Source organism: Hemicordylus capensis, chromosome 2 (genome assembly GCF_027244095.1).
Source record: "Hemicordylus capensis ecotype Gifberg chromosome 2, rHemCap1.1.pri, whole genome shotgun sequence".
Lineage (NCBI taxonomy): Eukaryota > Metazoa > Chordata > Lepidosauria > Squamata > Cordylidae > Hemicordylus > Hemicordylus capensis.
The window spans coordinates 262,933,681-262,952,593 of record NC_069658.1 but is presented as its reverse complement, the minus strand read 5'-3'; the positions used below and the strand labels follow the sequence as shown (position 1 = coordinate 262,952,593).

At 45.5% G+C, this 18,913-nt stretch overlaps 1 protein-coding gene across 1 annotated transcript in view; it reads left to right on the top strand.

Moving 5' to 3' along the window:
* Positions 1–18,913, top strand: part of LOC128343968 (maestro heat-like repeat family member 5) — a 72,833-nt gene that overhangs the window by 50,281 nt on the left and 3,639 nt on the right. The window contains exons 19-22 of the mRNA XM_053293407.1: positions 2,067–2,210; positions 10,711–10,887; positions 13,549–13,698; positions 16,644–16,769. Of these exons, the coding sequence (XP_053149382.1) occupies positions 2,067–2,210; positions 10,711–10,887; positions 13,549–13,698; positions 16,644–16,769 (597 nt within the window). The remainder of the gene's footprint in view (positions 1–2,066; positions 2,211–10,710; positions 10,888–13,548; positions 13,699–16,643; positions 16,770–18,913) is intronic.

Here is an 18,913-nt window from a genome sequence, read left to right as displayed (position 1 = left end):
TAAAGACACATAAACTTCAACAATTCACCAAAAATCAGCCCGCTGCCAAAATCCTTTTAAAAAATTCAGGTAGCTTCCTTGCCCCTACCTGGCACTACCACCAAACCCACACTGCTTTAGGCCACCCTTTTGCCCCCAATGTGAAGCTATACATTTGCTGACACCTCCATGCTTCTTTATGGAGAAAAACCTTAAAGACGCGTAAACTTCAAAAATCACTTAAAAATCATCCCTTTGCCCAATTCCTTTCAAATAATTCTGATAGCTTCCTTGCCCACCCTAGGAACTACCACCCACCACACTCCGCTCTATGACACTCCTTTCCCCCCAACGTGAAGCTATAAATTTGCTGCAATCCTAATTATTCTCTATGAGAAATTCCAAAATAATTTTAAAATTCACCAATAATCAGAGGAGTATCCGATTACCTTGGAACATTGTGGATAGTAGGCACCCCTGGTTGTCTACCACCTACCCCACTTTTGTGCCCCTAGGTACTCCACAATAGGGGATATGGGCTGGTTTGGGCCCCATTATACCCTATGAGAAAAATAATTAAAAATATTTCAAATATTCATGAAAAACCATAGGAGTGTATGATTGCTTTGGGGTTTGCATGGTTGTTGGCACCCATGGGTGCTCCACAATAAGGAATAATGGGCTGGTTAGATTCCCATTATATCCTATGAGAAAAAATAGAAATAATTTTCAAAAATTCATAAAAAATTGTACGAGTGTCCGATTGCTTTGGGGTTTGGGTGGCAGTTACCCCTGGGTGCCAGCTACCATCCTACCAATTTTTGGGTGTCCAAACCAGTTCAAACCGGTTCTCATCGGTTCAAACTGGTTCGAATTCGAACCAAACCAGGGGGTGGTTCGAACAAAACCAAAACCGAACCACCCCCTCATGGTTCGAACCTGGTTCGAATTCGAACTGAACCGGGTGAACCAGTTTTGTGCACATCCCTAATGGCCATAGACCTGACAAAAAGGGGTAGAGGGCAAAGAGATCTGTGCTTCTGCTTATGTTACTCCATTAAGCATCATGTCCGTGGATGTTGTCAATTAGTCCTCCTAGATAAACGGTAGCTCCCAATATTGCATCACATCTCTAGTGTACTGAGAAACAAGACTCAGGATGGGTCTGTGCAGATAGTGGCATGCTTTATTCTAGGGATGGATCAATCCTAGAGACAAAGTAGGCAGTTGCTTCACATGCCAAAATTCCAGGGGTACCCATTGTACTGAAATTTCTTCACACCACATAATTCACTGATGTAGTCTCTGTTGTGAGATGTGTTGATGGTCACTTGCTCAGATGACTTTACGAGGGAATTAGACAAATCCATGATGAAGAGAAGACTGTCAGTGGCTAATAGTCACAATGGTTATGTGGAACCTCCATGTTCAGGGATAGTGAGGTCATTCACACAACTGAAAACTGAGTAGGACAAGTGTCCTACCCAGGTTTGGGAGCTGTGTGTGCTCCTAATTTCCATTTGTGTGGGAGCAAACAACTAGGTAGGAAAAGGGAGAAGTGATTGTATGAAATCAAGGTTGGAGAAAAAGCTGGGTACGAGAATGCTGTCCTACCCGGCTTTCATGCCCAGCATTTGACCAAGGTAGGAGGAAAAGCTGCCCTACCCAGCTTTTTCTCCTACCTTGATTTCACACAATCCTTTCTCCCTCCTCCAACCTATTCATTTGATCCCACACAACCGAAAATTCGGAGCACACACAGCTCCCAAATCTAGGCAGGACACTTATCCTACCCAGTTTTCGGTTGCGTGAATGACCTCAGTATATCTCTGACTGCCAGTTGCTGGAAATTGGGAGAGGGATATTACCTTTATTTCCTGTTCATGGGCTTCCCATCTGGTTGGCCTGGCCACCATGGGAAGCAAGATGTGGGGCTAGATAGATGGACCATTGGTCTTATTAATGATACTTCCTATCTAACATTATTTCTATGATACCTATCTATGATACTTTCTTCTTATGATACTTCTGGGATGGCTGCTGTTCCCCCTGTGACCTTGCTTACCAACAAGAGCTTTTTTTCTCAGCTTCTTGTTCACATGCAAATAGGCATGATGTTTGTGAAGCAAGACATCCTGGATGTCCTCCACGAATGGATGGTGCAGGCCTGCCCACTCATGCAAGTCTTCAGTATCCGAGGGCTCGGGTACCTTCTGAAGCATTCCTTTGAGGTAAGAGCATCACTGCAGGAACTGAACAGCTCTCAGGGTGGAGCAGAGGATGCATATAGGATAACAAGTATATACACTTTTGGGCTTGAAGCAGGAATCTCATGGCCCATGACTGGGTCTTAATCAACGTAAGCTTCCGAAGACCAGGTATTCTCAGAATCCTAAATTTCAGGTAACAGAGATGTGGGAACATATCTTTGATTATGAAATTGGTATGAACAACTGCATGATATACTTGGTATGGATACAATTTTTCTCAGTTCACTGACATAGCTGACCCTTCCTAAGCACTTATTTCTGGAAACTTTGTTACTTTTTTATATTTTACGTACCCCTCTAAAGCATTTTATTGCAAACCAGTAAGACTAAATCCTTTTAATGTAGTCTAACAAATCTATACTTTGTGATCTGGAGCAGTTTGCTGTACTCCTTGCATAGTTTCTCAAGTTGTTTATTGTTTCCTCAGATGTTACATTCTAATCCTCACCACAGAATGTTATTTTGCATACTTTATTTCTCTTTATTTTACTCTGCCCTTTGGAACTGGGTTTCTTCCCTCACTCTTTCTATTTATTTATTTATTTATTTATTTATTTATTTATCTATTTGATTTCTATAATAAATAAATAAGATGGATCCCTGCTCCCAAAGGGCTCAAAATCTAAAAGAAACATAAAATAGACACCAGCAACAGTCACTGGAGGAATGCTCTGCTGGGGGTGGACAGGGCCAGTTACTCTCCCCCTGCTAAATAAAGAGAATCACCATGTTAAAAGGTGTCTCTTTGCCAAGTTAGCAGGGGTGTTGAATACATTTGATTGTAATTCCTTTTATGGAATTTTGTTGTATTTTATCTTTTGTAAACCACCTTGAGATACATTATGAAAGGTGGTATAAAAATTGAATAATAAATGAATTGTCATGTAAATATAAGAAGTAACTTAAATTCAAAAATATTTTTTAAAAACAAAATAATAATAAAGAAGGGAATGGGGGTATTCAAGAACCCCTGTGGTTGGCAGACAGTATGAATCTTCTGGACTGGCCAGGCCTGAGGCCTGGTGGTCTGAGCTTGCATGGTCAATAGAGCAGTATGATTTGCAGTGCACCCTGCATTTCAGGCCCCAACTCCAGCGATCAGCAGGGACCCTGGGTTTCGAAACTTGCCACTTCTGGTCTGTATTTGGTTGGCTGCCCCTAGCCTGGCCCTGACAAGCTGAGATCTTTCCCAGCCTTGCAACCTAAAATAAAGGGATATCACTATTGTTCCTGATCAAGCTCATGCTTTGACACAGAGTTATACCATGGTGAAAGTCCGATACTGTGGGACTGCACAACCAGTGGTATAGGGAGCACATGGAAGGCCTGTGTTCTCACAGGCAGCCCTCCTGTGGCGGTGGCGGGTTCCCTACTCCAGCAGTGGACTCCCACGGCAGTGACAATGGCGGAGGCAAAGCAGAGGTGGCCTCCCCACTCCTGCCGCCCATGCTCCAGCCAGCTCTGATCCCGAGACAGCTGGGAATGAAGAGTGTGCATGCCATTGTTCCCAGCTGACTTGGGACCATCAGACCCCTGAGCAGCTGGGAAGCAGCAGTGGACTGCAGGAGCACTACTGGGGATGGGCAACGTGGTGCTTCGCCACAGGAAGGAACATGGTGGTAGGAAGCAGCAGGAGTGGCTGGCCAGCAGGAGAGGGGAGGTGAGTGAGGAAGCCCCTGAGACAGAGCGAGGGGGCTCTGGAGGCAGGATGGCACATGTCACTCAGACCCATTTGCCCTATTGTAGTTCCACTCCTGTGCACAGCAGCTCAACCTGATTCTGAAACAGACATTCTTAGTGCCCACACCAGCTCTATTTCCAGCACAAAGTAAAACTGGTGCTCTTGGCCCTATATAGGGTCTCACTGGTTAAATGTTCCAGCTTCTGAGTTTGGTTGTGAGAAAAGAGGGCCAAACTACATGTTGCATTAAACAGATTATTTTGCCCTGCATCTGTGGGTCCCCCACCCCAGCTTCTGCTGCAGTCCCAATGAACATGTCCCCCTGCCCCAAGTAAATGTTAATCTCGGAAATGAAGCTGCCACTGGTATGGTCATAGCAGCTGGGGGTGGAATTTTTGCTGGGGTTGCTGCATGGTGAGAAAGGGTTAAATTATTCCTCTTTGTCATCCTGATCCTGACTGCGCGCACAGAGAGAGAGAGAGAGAAACACACACAAACACTGCAGTTGAACTTTAAACTGGTGAGGAGTATAATTTCTGCTCCTTCTGCCTCAAATCAGCTCCCAGAGACACTCTGCTGTGACGCCTTTAGTGGGTTCTTTGCGAATAAAATCTCCTGTATTCGGGCCGACTTGGACTCCACTATTTCTGCAGGGTCTGTGAGGGAGGTATCCAGCAATCCCTCTTGCAGTGTTAGGTTGGATCAGTTTCAATCTGTGACTCCTGATGACGTGGACAAGCTGCTTGGAGCGGTACGGCCTACCACTTGTTCTCTGGATCCTTGCCCGACCTGGCTGCTTCAATCTAGTGGAGAGATTGTTGGAGATGGCCTAGTTATTATCATAAATGCATCGCTGGGGGAGGGTAGGGTGCCTCCTTGTCTGAAGGAGGCAATAGTTAGACCTCTTCTTAAGAAGCCTACCCTGGATCCCTCAGCGATGGATAGTTATAGGCCAATCTCCAATCTCCACTGGCTGGGCAAGGTAATCGAGAGGGTGGTGGCTAACCAGCTCCAGGCGGTTTTGGAGGAAACTGATTATCTAGACCCATTTCAAACTGGCTTTAGAGCTGGCTATGGGGTTGAGACAGCCTTGGTCGGCCTGATGGATGACCTTTACCGGGGAATCGACAGAGGGAGTGTGACCCTGTTGGTCCTCTTGGATCTCTCGGCGGCGTTCGATATCCTTCTGGGTCGCCTGGAGGGGCTGGGAATAGGGGGCACTGCTTTGCAGTGGTTCCGTTCCTATCTCTCAGGTAGATCCCAGATGGTGGAGCTTGGTGACAGTCGCTCCTCAAAGCAGGAGCTGTTATATGGAGTCCCTCAGGGCTCCATTCTGTCACCAATGCTTTTCAATATCTACATGAAACCGCTGGGTGAGGTCATCAGGAGATTTGGTGCTGGGTGTTATCAGTATGCTGATGACACCCAAATCTATTTCTCCTTTTCATCTTCAGGAAATGGCACTCACTCTTTAAATGCCTGCCTACAGGCAGTAATGGGCTGGATGAGGGAGAACAAATTGAAGCTGAATCCAAGCAAGACGGAGGTGCTCATTGTGGGGGCTCAGAATCTGAGGAGTGAGTTAGATCTCCCTGTGCTGGATGGGGTCACACTCCCCCAGAAGGAGCAGGTGCGCAGCTTGGGAGTACTCCTGGACCCAGGCCTCACCCTGGTTTCTCAGGTGGAGGCCATGGCCAGGAGTGCTTTCTATCAGCTTCGGCTGATTCGACAGTTGCGTCCATTCCTTGAGGAGGATGACCTCAAAACAGTGGTGCACCAGCTGGTAACCTCCCAGCTTGACTATTGCAATGCGCTCTACGTGGGGCTGCCTTTGTACGTAGTTCGGAAACTTCAATTAGTTCAGAATGCGGCAGCCAGATTGGTCTCTGGGGTAACCCGGAGAGACCATATTACACCTATTTTGAAACAATTGCACTGGCTGCCGATATGTTTCCGGGCAAAATACAAAGTGCTGGTGATTACCTTTAAAGCCCTGAATGGCTTAGGCCCGAGTTACCTTAGAGAGCGCCTTCTTCTGCGTGTTCCCCACCGCATTTTAAGGTCATCTGAGGAGGTCCATCTCCAGTTACCACCAGCTCATCTGGTGGCGACTCGGAGGCGGGCCTTCTCTATGGCTGCTCCGGGGCTGTGGAATGCGCTCCCTGCGGAAATCTGTAATTTGAATTCTCTGTTAGCCTTCAGAAGAGCCCTTATAACGTATTTGTTTGGCCTGGCTTTCCAGGGTTTTTAAATTTTAACCCGATTTTGGGGCTTTTAATTACTGTAAACTGTTAAATCCTATTTTAAAATGTTTTTATATTGTTAATTGCTATATTGTTTTTAATTTGTTTTAGTTTTTATTGTTTTTATTGTAAACCGCCCTGAGCCATTTTGGAAGGGCGGTATATAAATCAAATAAATAAATAAATAAATAAATAAATAATAAACGTAAAAAGAATGAAGATGCAGGGCCAGACTGCATTTTTAACATAATGAGGCTGTTCTCACACACAGCCAAGACCAGGATAAAGCAGCTGAGCCTCCTTGGCAAAGTCACCTACGGAGCCCACCTCTTAAATGAGGTTAGGGAATGAGTGCTACCATAGCCCTGTTTCCCTCGATCATCTACCAGCAACAGCTGCTTTTAGTTATTTATTATTATTAATTTTTCGATTTATATTCTGCCCTTCCAAAGTGGCTCAGGGCAGTTTACAACAAGGTAAAAACAATTAAAACCAGTTAACAGTTAAAATCAAAACTATAAAAACAGAATAAAACCAATTAAACAATTCAACAGCTTAAAAACCCTGGAGAACTGGGGCAACCATTTATTATTATTATTTCTTGTTTACACAGTCAGACAGGTGTTATTGACTGGTTTGTTTTATCCAGACATCGAGTCCTTCCAAAGGACCTGGGATGCCAGAATGTTATTGTCAATTGTTATAGATATCGTCGCAGAATATAGGCTGTTCCCAGTAAAGCTGCTTTTTGTAATTGGCTGATGGTGACCAAGGCTGTCTCAACCCCATAGCCAGCAATAAAGCCAGTTTGAAATGGGTCTAGATTATCAGTTTCCTCCAAGACTGTCTGGAGCTGGTTGGCCACCACCCTCTCAATCACCTTGTCCAACCAAGGGAGAGTGGATATTGGCCTGTAACTATCCATCTCTAAGGGGTCCAGGGAAGGCTTCTTTAGGAGTGGTCTAACCATTGCCTCCTTCAGACAAGGGGGCACCCTACCCTCCCTCAGCGATGCATTTATTATATTAACTAGGCCACCTCCAACAATCTCCCTGCTAGATAAATCAAATCAAATCTTTATTGTTACGGTCATTTGACCAGCAAAACACAAAGTACAAAAGCTTTACATAAAAGCAAGCTTTACATAAAAGCGAACTTGGTCAAATAAAGTAATAAACTGTTAAAACATAAAACAGAACAATAACAACCAAATTCATCCATTACATAAAACAGAGGGCTCCATGCATTATAAAAATCTAAAATTTAATTCAATCCAACCCCATATCTCACTTCTCAACATTTCTTATCCTAGTCTTATTAGCCAGAAAACAATACTTTGCCACGTTATAAGATACTACATCCCAATGGTCTGTCAAAAGTAATTCCAGATAGAACTGCTCAGAACAACTGGGGTATGCTGTTTAAAAAGGACTTATATATCTCTTCCGCAAAGTTTGATAAAACTGACAATTCAAGATAGCATGGGCCGTTGACTCCACTTCCCCAGAACCACAAGGGCAGACATGCTCTTTATAGGGGATCTTATAGTATCTCCCTTCCTGGACAGCTGTTTCTAAGGCATTACACCGGGCCAGCAACAGAGCACTATGGAAACTAGGTACTAATATTTTAAGGTATCTTGCTGGGCCAGACCGTGATGTTTGATTACCTGAATAAGAGTCAACCAGGGACGTAGCTAGCCCGCCGGCGGCCCGTGTGCGGCCGCGGCGGGCGCCCTGATAGCCCCGCCCCCTGCATCTCACGTCAGACGCAGGGGATAGCCACGCCCCCGTGTCTGATGTCAGATGCGGGGGGCGTGGTCTGGCTCCCGAATGGAGCCTTGAGGCTCCATTCGGGAGAAGCAGCTTAACTGCTGAAGGGGAGCACGGCCCCTTCGGCAGTTAGACAAAGGCTGGTGCTGCATTCACAGAGCAGCCCAGGAGCGGCTCTTCCCTGCAGGGAAGAGCCGCTCCTGGGCTGTGTTGTGAACGCAGCATCAGTCTTAGCGCCTGAAGGGGCCGCATGGCCCCTTCAGGAGCTAGTTAGGCTGATGCTGCGTTCACAGCGCCAGCCAGGAGCAACTCTTCCCTACAAGGAAGAGCCGCTCCTGGCTGGTGCTGCGAACGCAGCGCCAGCCTTTGTTTAGCTCCCGAAGGGGCCGCGCGGCCCCCGCTTGGGAGCTAAACTACTGCCCCCACATCTGACGTCAGACGCGGGGGGCGTGTCAGGGCCGTGAATGGCGGCTGCTGATTGGGCACGGCTTGGGTTCTTTGAACCCGTTTGCCCAATTATAGCTACGCCCCCGGTGTCAACCTCTATCTGGCTTCTGTCCGTCTGTTTCTCCATATCCATAATGGGTTGGCGCAGACATGATCTTGCTCTCCCATAGCTCAAGACAACCAAAGCATCATTGGAGAAGCCATAGTAGTTCAACCCCTTCTCCATGTAGTATTTCCACCTAGACCTATATGTATCATTCAACACTAAGGGTGCTAGTCCTACTGGCTGAATAATCAACTTCAGCCAATATTCAAATATTACCAGCCAAACACTTGCCTTCACCCGAATCCAGCATGCTTCCAATCGTAGAAATGCATTGGAGACACCCCGGGATAGTTGGAGCACACTTCTCAAAAACTTTGATTGGATCGCCTCCAACCTGGCAAGGTTGGACTGCTAGATAAAAGCAGCCAAGTTGGGCAAGGATCCAGAGAACAGGTGGTAGGCTGCTGGCCCCAAGCAGCTCATCCACATCCTCAAGAGTCACAGATTGAAACTGATTCAATCTAATACTGCAAGAGGGATCGCTGGACACCTCCTCCATAGACCTTGCAGAAATATTGGAGTCCAAGTTGGCCCAAGTACAGGAGATCTTGTTCTCAAAGAACCCATTAAAAGCATCACAGCAGAACGATCCGGAGGAATGATTTGAGGTAGAAGGAGCAGAAACCAAACTCCTCACAACCTGGGATAGCTCTGCTGGACGCGAACCTGCAGTCGCAATGTGCACAGACCAAAATCTCTTTTTCGCTGCACGCACCACCACTGCATAAGTCTTGGATTGCGGCTGTGAGACCAATCATATTAACCAGGTAGTGGTCCATCCATGACAATGGGGAAACCACCAGATCCCCCACCCATGAAACAGCTCCCTGATCTGAATAAAAGACCAAATCGAGTGTGTAGTCAGCAACATGAGTTGGTTCAGAAACTAAATGGGATAGGCCCATAGTTGTCATGGCCACTATGAACTCCTGAGCCACACCAGACAAGCCAGCCCCAAAGTGGATATTGAAGTCCCCCAACACCAGAAGTCTAGGAGACTCCAACACCAACTCTGTGACCAGCTCCGTCAGCTCAGTTAGGGAGTCAGTTGGGCAGCAGGGTGGACGGTACACCAACAGAATTCCCAGTCTATCCCTAGATCCCAGCCACAAAAATATGCACTCAATATAAGTCAACTGTCTCACAAGGGCCCTGGTAAGCAATGGTATTCTTATGGACCACAGCCACTCCACACAGCCCCCACCCACATCCCCTAGCCTGCTCTATGACAGAGTAACCTGGTAGAAGAAGCTGAGCCTACACTGGACCATTCGCCTCCCCGAACCAGGTCTCAGTTATACATGCCAGGTCAGCTCCCTCATCCACAATCAAATCGTGGACAATTTTGGTCTTATTCTGAACTGACCTGGCATTGCAGAGGAGCAAGGCCTGACCTTGTGGGTCATTGGAGCTGCTCCCCGAGGCCTGAGAGTTGACAGAACAGCTGGAAGTGGAAACAGTTACTAAATTACTGATTTCCCTTCCCCTGTAGCTGCCAGCTGCTCTGCCAGCACCAATTCTTCTATTACCCACCAGTACAGTAATAGCTGCCCCAGAACTGCCAGGGGCACCCCCAGGGCCATCCCACTCAAGAGAGCCCAAACACATATCTGCAAAAGGCCTGGCACAACCCAGCCTCCCAGCCCTCAGTCCCACCCTTGAAGGTCCAGCCCCAAAAGGCCGGCCCCCTTTGGCAACTGGCTTTGGTGGCTGCCTACAGGTAGCCCAACAGCTATGCCTTTGATGAGTCTCCTGGTTTTTAAGCCTGCAAGCCCCAAAAACCACTCCTCCCACAAGCAGCTTCCAGGACAAGCGACAGGTGGTGCAGTTCAGTCTGGGAGGCTGGCAGCCAACCAGCTGGAATCTGGCAACAGATTTGCTGACAGGCAGGCTGCTCCCTGTCTGGGCCGGAGTTTCCACAGGAGGCAAAGGGGCCAGTGGGTGAGTCCCGGCAAGGCAGGTGGAATGGCCTTGCACCCCCTGTTACCTTCCCAGGTATGAAAGGCTCAAGCCCACCCCACTGAACTACTTCGTGGAAAGCAACCCCCATCTGAGAAGTTTACTCATGAGTAATTCTCCTGCTATGCTTGGCAGATGCCAATTGTCCTCCTGCTCAAAGCAGCAGGATCGAAGTAACTGTGTGTTTTGTTTATGAACCTAGCTTTCTATAATAGCTACCATATCTAATTGCTTGCATCTTTTCTTCCTTCAGGATGAAGCTCTGGAGCGCTTCGTCAATCCCCTGCTGACCTGCAGCTTAGATACAGACAAAAACATTGCCAAAGAGTCCATTAAGACTTTCCGAAATTTGTTCTGGCACTTGGGGACGGAGGATTTTGCACCTGTGGGGATGACCCTCATCCCTCATCTCCTGCAGTACTTTAATGATGTAAGTCATCAAACTTAAAGCAAGCAAGCAGCTAAACCCTGCTAACTGGGCAAAGAGGCACCTTTTTAACATGGTGATACTCTTTATTTAGCAGGGGGAGAGTAATTGGGCCTATCCATCCCCAGCACAGGACCTCCAGTGACTGTTGCTGGTATCTATCTTAAGTTTCTTTTTAGATTGTGAGCCCTTTGGGGACAGGGTTCCATCTTATTTGTTTATTATTTCTCTACATAAACCGCTTTGGAATCTTTTGTTGAAAAGCTGTATATAAATATTTGTTGTTGTTCTGCAGATATGATCCATTGGGATTAAGTAAAAAAACCAGAACAATTAGTATGCTGGATTGAGCTTTTTTCCATGCTGAGTAGCCACTTTGGCAAGGCTTCTATCAGCATGCAAAGCTGTTCCATTTCCCCAGAGAGTATGCCTATCCATCTGGGATGCAGAATGAACACAGTCATGTATTGTGGTATTCTGGATGTTGGGCAGTGGCACTCCACTCCCAGGGTGGCAGCAATATCGTATTGAGCCCCTAATGGGCTACCATACATGGCTGGTGGACTGTGTTGTCCGAGTGAATAGCATGAGCCCTTTCCTCTGCCATTGCCATCCTTTTATTCATTCACTTTTTATGGAGAATCTACACAACCTTATTAAATAGCTGCAGTCCAGTGTTTTCTGTGCTGTTCTATGCTTTTTCAGCTCTGATCTGTGGTGACTTCTGTACATTGCAACACTGCAGCACTATCCTCTCTGTTTTGGACAAAGCACTATGGAGCTGTTTCAGGGTTCCTTGACTTAAACTGAAAGCTGCTTCTTTGCAGTTTCAATCCACTTTGTTGCTTCCTGCTGATCTTGGCTGAGGCATGGTGAAGATAAATCTCTTAGATGCCCCTTGAAAAGCCTTTTTTAATTGCCCAGAATCAATTTCTATTCCTGCAGGAGGCACATTTAATTATTCATCGCCTCTCATTTTTCTTTTCATTCTTATAATGAAATAGAGGTAGACCTCATCACACGCAGTTCCGACAACCATAGTTTCACTTATCTGTGGCTAGGCAATGGAAACCCGACCTTGGTATATGCAGTTAAACAAAGAGTTAAAAATCCATGTGTCTGTGGTTCCTAGGTGGCTGGAAATGACCTCTGAGGTCATTTCTGGCCACCATTTTGATGAAAGGAGCCATTTTGTGACTCATTTGTTAAATTAAAAAAATCTGTGATTTTTTGTGTGTGGGAAATTGGCCAAATTGGGTACTGGGGGTGGGCATTGCTGGGCAGTTGGAGAGCATGGTATGTTCCTCCTTTGCACCTATTTCTGCATTTTTCTTTTCTTTTTCTGCCTTTTTTTGCCTTCCAAGAACTTAACCCTCCAATTCCCATTCACTCAATGCCTTGTTATCTGTGGTTTCTTTATCCATGGTTGTAGGGCAGACTAGAACCCCTGTGGATAATGAGGTCCAACTGTAGCATTAGTATACTGTTAAAAGAAAAAGGGAAATATAATGCAAGGAAACCAGGAATTAAAGGTTCCTCCCCGTGGGAACAGAAATTGCCACTGGAGCAATTAAAAGGCTATTCATTATGAATTCCCCAGCTGAGATCCAACACGAAGCAATAAATTGGCTAATAGGAAGCTTTTAATTAGCATTGGAAATTCCCCTCTGCTGACTTGAGTAGACACTGTAGAAGGAACTTGGCCACGGGGAAGAGCATTTTTTGGATAATATAGATCTATGTTCTGCTGTGTGAAATCTTTGTATATTGTTTAATTTCTGTACCTCCTTTCATTAAAATAATCCCAAGGCAGTTTACAGTATTATTCATTCATTCATTCATTCATTCATTCAATTTATATACCGCCCTTCCAAAATGGCTCAGGGCGGTTTACGACAAAGTAAAAACAATTAAAACAAGTTAACAGTTAAAATCAGAATTATAAAAACAAAATAAAACCAATTAAACAATTCAATAGCGAAAAAACCTGGAGATCCAGGGCAATCATTTAAAACAATTTTAAAACAGTTTTCCAGTCATTTAAAACCCTGGAAGGCCAGGCCAAACAGATAGATCTTAAGGGCTCTCCTGAAGGACAGTAATGATCTTGAATTACGGATTTCTGCCAGGAGTGCATTCCACAGCCCAGGAGCAGCTACAGAGAAGAGCTGCCTCTGGGTTGCCACCAGACGAATCGGTGGTAACTGGAGATGGACCTCCTCAGATGACCTTAACGTGCAGTGGTGATCATTCAGAAGACATTCTCTAATTAAAACAATACACAATTAAAAATTACAAATATTAAATTTAAATATAAATATACTACATCTCTATTTAAAAGTTATGTTATGATTCTGTTTCTAACCAGTTTGGGAAAAGCAACACTATAGGGCTCGAGTGTGGAAACAACCACAGATCTGGCTTGTGCCCTTGTACAATCAGAACCTGGGAGGAACAGAGCATCTCATCTCATCTCATCTATAATCTAATCTAATCTAATCTAATCTAATCTATTTTGCTACTCCTACAAAAAAATTTCAATGCCATGTTTTGCTTCTATGCTAGCATGAAAAAATGCTAAGTGTTTATTTAACTGAAAACTCTGACAGCCTGCAAAACTTGACTGACATTCTCCTCTCTCTCTCCCTCTCACTTCTTCCTCAGGAAGACAATGAATTGCGAGGCTCCGCCATTGGTCTTTTTGGGATGCTATTGAAGGGGGTTAAAAACAGCTCCAAACAAAGCCTGAAGGAAGAAGTTTCCAAAGCATTTGTTCCCCTCTTAATTCAGCTGATGGACCCTTGGACCAGAGAAGTGAATTGACATTCTAAGGGCTTCTCTACACATCATCTGCATGTCATCTGGTCTGCTCAGTGAACTCGCTCCCTGCACCAACTAGTTTACCTTCAAATGTGTTTCTTCCATGGCCATTCGCAGCCATAACAATCACTGGCATTTGGGTCTTCCAGCACCATTCTGCAGCTCAGAAGATTTGGAGAGTCATCTGGTTGCCTAGGCAATGTGGAGATGTTTTTTTGTCATCTTGTTCTGTGCTGCATAGTAGGGGTGTGCACAAAACCATCTGGCCTGATTCGTTCCGAGTTCAAACTTAACCCGAACTGCACTGGGCAGTTTGGTTTTGGCCCCTTTCAACCCCACCCCTGGTTTGGCTCGAAGAAGTTCAAACATATGGGAGAGGGTCTTCTTTTTTTCTTTTAACTTACGCCCTCTGGGGACTTCTCCAAGGTGGCAGGGAGGTCTGTGGAGGTTCCCCACCCCCAACCGGCCTTCTTTTTTGTAAGAATCAGTTTGGGTGTAATCGGCCCTTTCCTGGCGCGGGGGCCATTTTGGAGGCCGCCGTGCCTGCACAGTGGGACCTTGCATGGCCTGGGTCATGACCCATCCAAAATGGCCACCGTGCCAGGGAATAGGCCTGGAAAGGACCAAAGATGCCCGAACTGGGTGATTCTTACAAAAAGGAAGGCTGGTGGTGGGAGGGGAACCTCCACAGACACACACACACACACACCCTGCTGCCACCTTGGAGAAGCCCTCTGGAGGGGGTAAAAAAAGAGGGGGAAATTCCCTCAAAAATGTTTGACGAAGCCCTGAACTGGGCTGTGGGGGGGGGCATTGTTTGGCCCGGAGTCAAACCGAACCCGAACCTTCAAACTGAACCAGTTTGATATTGAACCGGTTCGGATTTGAACGTGTCTGCACACCCCTAGTACAGCAGCAGTAGACAGCAAAGCATTTCCCCGTTGCCCTCACAACAATGTAACTTTTCTAATCTCCCAGCAAAACGGCAGTGATCATTGGTAGCTGTGAACAGCCACAGATTGGAAGGTAAATTAGTTTGCGGGGAGTTGCATACTAAACAAACCCTCAATTTCATCCCCAGTGTTTCTGTTGGGTAATTCTTCAGCTCAGCCCTATTTATAGCAGGGCACAGAGAACAGTCATGAAGAAGGAGTTTCCAGGTCAGGTAGTATGTACAATGACTATGGATGGGCAGGCTTTGATCATACTTAGAGTCTGCGTAATCACAATTTTTCAGGAACTTCTTTCTAGATCAAGACGACTCTTGATGTATTTGCACTGCAAATATTGTATATTGTGGTTTGGATTGGAATTTTGGATTGGAACTCCAGATAAGACTAGTTAAAGATCCTGTAGTTTCCCTTTTCCCTGTGCGCTGGATCTCTTGCTGGAGCCATCCTGATATATTTGTACTGCACATATACTGTGATTTGGATTGCAGGGGTTTATATGAGAACAGCTTGGAGATGACCTTGTTTTGGAGAAAGTTGTCTTGATCTAGAGCAGGGATTCTCAATGTTGGGTCCCCAGATGTTATTGGACTTCAACTCCCATAATCCCCAGCCAAAGTCCACTAGGCCTGGGGATTATGGGAGTTGAAGTCCAGTAACATCTGGGGACCCAACGTTGAGAATCCCTGATCTAGAGGAAGGGCCATGGCTCACAAGCAGGGCACCTGCTTTGTATGAAGAAGGTCTCAAGTTCAATCCCCGTTGTCTCTAGTTTGAAAAGGAAAGACCTCTGTCTGACACCCTGGAGAGCTTCTGCCCATTAGAGGAGACAAAGCTGGGCTATATGGCTACATATAAGACAGCTTCTCATATACACGTGTGTGTGCGCGCGCACACACACACACACACAGAGGAGTCTTTGATTTCTGTCAACTCTTGATTCTACTATTTACTTATGAAACTGATTGCCAGGAAATTTAGGACCGACAAAAGGGATAACTTCTTCACACAATGCATAACTAACCTATGGAATTCTCTGCCAAAGGATGTGGTGGCAGCCACCAGCCTGGATGGCTTTAAGAGGGGCTTAGACAAATTCATAGAGGACAGAGCTATCAGTGGCTACTAGTCGGAGGGCTATAGGCCTCCTTCAGCCTCAGAAGAAAGATGCCTCTGAATACCAGTTGCAGGGGGGACAACAGCAGGAGAGAGGGCATGCCCTCACCTCTTGACTGTGGGTTTTATAGAGGCATCTGGTGGGCCACTGTGGAAAATGGGATGCCGAACTGGATGGGCCTTGGGCCTGATCCATCAGGGTTGTACTAATGTAAGGGTTTTCAAACTTGGGTCCCCAGATGTTGTTGGACTGCAACTCCCCTTATCCCCAGCCACAATGGCTTTGAGAACCCCTGCATTAAAATCCTGTCCATCCCAACAATGTTATTTCCATTTTTTCCACAAAGGACCCTATATAATGCTACAATCCCCTTCCCCCCCACCCCAGTCCTCCAGATTTGGCTGAGCTTTTGAGAGTACACAATTTCAGCCGTGTCTGAATTTATTGATCCTCTCTCTTAAGATACTGTTTGTTCATTGCTCCTGCTTGTTCCTTGTTTTATGTTCTTATTTTTGCTTCTTTGTAAGCTATTTAGTGTATTGTTCCAGTAGAAGTAGAAAAGCAGCCATTAATAAATGGCTGCTCACCACTGGGTCTGCCTCTCAGTAGCCACTGATAGCTGCTTCCACATCATAGTGAAACACGGCCTTGATGCCCAACCACCTTCCCTGGGCCCACATGCCAGACATCTCTTGGCCAATGCCCAGTACTCCTCCACCAGTTTCTCCATCTGCCTGAGCACCGAAACTTCCTCACATCATACTTCCTAAGAATCATGTCTGGAGTTGCCCCTATTGTCTTTTCTGAGCCATTGTTCTAAGAAGTAGCCTCATAGCCTGGCTAACCTCTCTGTCTCTCATTTCATCATCCAGTTCTCCAAGGATGCCTTTGCCACCTGCATCAGCTACATGAACTGGGGAGATGTGCCCAAAGATGTCATAAACATCGATCCCAGTGCCAATCTCTTCTATACATATGGAAACATCTGCAAGTACTTTGTGAGTAAGACCATGCTGGACTATATGGTTCTTGTTCAGTCCAGATGGGAACATAGTAACCCCTTAATGTGGCACATTCGTCAAGAGAGATCACATAGCTCCCCTCCTATGAGACTCTGGTTTGCAACAGGTTTGGACTCCTGTTTCTATTTTTTTCCCCGGCTCCTTTGTCAGTAGCTGTGACCAGTCTATGGTATTGTGTGTGGTAACCACCTCATTCTGTCTAGCATGACTGCAGAGGGACTTGGAGGCCCTATATGCACTCCTCTGGGGGCAACACAAATAGTCTTAGCCTCCTCTCTCTGGTGTGCCCTGGCCATCTCCCAAAATCGACTTATTTGGATTCTCCTCATAATGTTCACTATTACTAAGGGAGCGAGCTTGGACATCACTCAGAACCATGGTTTATTTTGTCTGTGTGGTTAGTTTGTATCTCTGAACCTGTACCAGCAGCAAACTGTGGTTGATTTCAGGCAGTGAAACAACAATCTGGACTCAAGGTTTGAAGTTATTTTTTTTATCCTTACCATGCTCTTGCATGATGTCTGAAAGCACAATTATGATTTAATTTTGGTTTATTTCAGTAGCTGCTCTTGCATAGAGAGAGCCAAGCCTAAATCATGGGAGTGAAGAAGGGGTAGGATCCAAACAAACCACAACAAAGCAAAACAAACCAAGATTTGGTGATATCTGTCCAGTTTTGTTAAATAAACATTAATCAAAATAAACTGTGGTTCCACATGATGTCTAAAGCCATTCAGAAGCTGCAGTTTGTGCAAAATGCAGAAGCTAGGCTGATATTGGGTGCCATACAGCTTCACTGGCTGTCAGTTTGCTTCTTGGTCCTTTTCAGTGTGGTGGTTATTACCTTTAAAGCCCTGAACAGCCTCTCTGAAGGACCACCTGCTCCCAATTGAGTCTACCCAGCCTTCGGGGTCTTTTGGGGGGCCCTGCTCTATGTGCCTGTGCCAGCTGAAGCTTGGTGGCTGCACACATCATGCAGGGCCTTCTCACTGAATGCCCCAGATTATGGAGCTCTCCACCAGGATCTTTCCCAGACAGCAAGGCTTTACTGCAAGTGCGAAGTTGCCCCCCAAAATGGATGCAAAAAGTGGATTATTTTAGCCCAGTATAAATCAGGCTACACTCTAACGTGCAATGAAAAACCCGAATTGTGTATGACTTTGCGGTAAATTTGGTAGATATGTAAATGCACACCTCCATTCCAAAGAAGATGCGACCTTAAAGGTGGGTGTGAAAAACTTCCTGGGAATGTCCATTCTCTCCTTATACTTCTGGTCTTCTGCTGACTGCTGAAGACAGCGGCTGTCATCTAAATTTCCTAGAGGAAGTCCTATTGAAATTTAGTAGTATTTTAGAGTAATTCCTGAGTAGTACTGTTTAGTAATTTAGTCACGATGTCAGCCAGTGCTTTTTACTGGGCCTTTGGAGAGTAGGGCTGGTTGTAACTGGAGAATTCACCTTACATGTTTAGATGCTACTGATGGAGCATTTAGTTTTTATTTTGCATTGTCTTCTATTTATTTTTCTTGCTTTTATATAATTGTACATTTTAGGTTGTACATCATGTTGAAGCTGATAGTGAAAGATGATCTATAAATTTAAAAATGATTAACAAAATTAAAACAAACACACACAGAGCTCCCATGTCACATCTAGTCTGGCCCTAATCTATCTAAATGTAGAGATACATTGCAGATAGGCAGGTGGGCATGAGAAACATGGCATTTTTGGTAGTGATGCAAAAAGCACTAATGGCCTCTCTGGGCAATTAGTGATTTTTGGCCAATGGCCTCATCAGGTTCCCTCTCTTCCCATGTTTAGGCTGTTGCTAAAAGCCACTTAAGCAGGTGATTGACATTTAATGCTTTAATATTATTATTAAGAATATTTGTATAAACCAGGGTTTTTTTTAAGTTCTCAAAGTGGTTTACATAGCAAAAGGAGTGAGAAGTTGATTCCCATCCCAAAGGGGCTTACGATCGAGGAACATAGGAAGCTACCATATACTGAGTCAGATCATAGGTTCATCTAGCTCAGTATTGTCTACCCAGACTGGCAGTGGCTTCTCCAAGGTTGCAGGCAGGAAATTCTCTCAGCCGTATCTTGGAGATGCCAGGGAG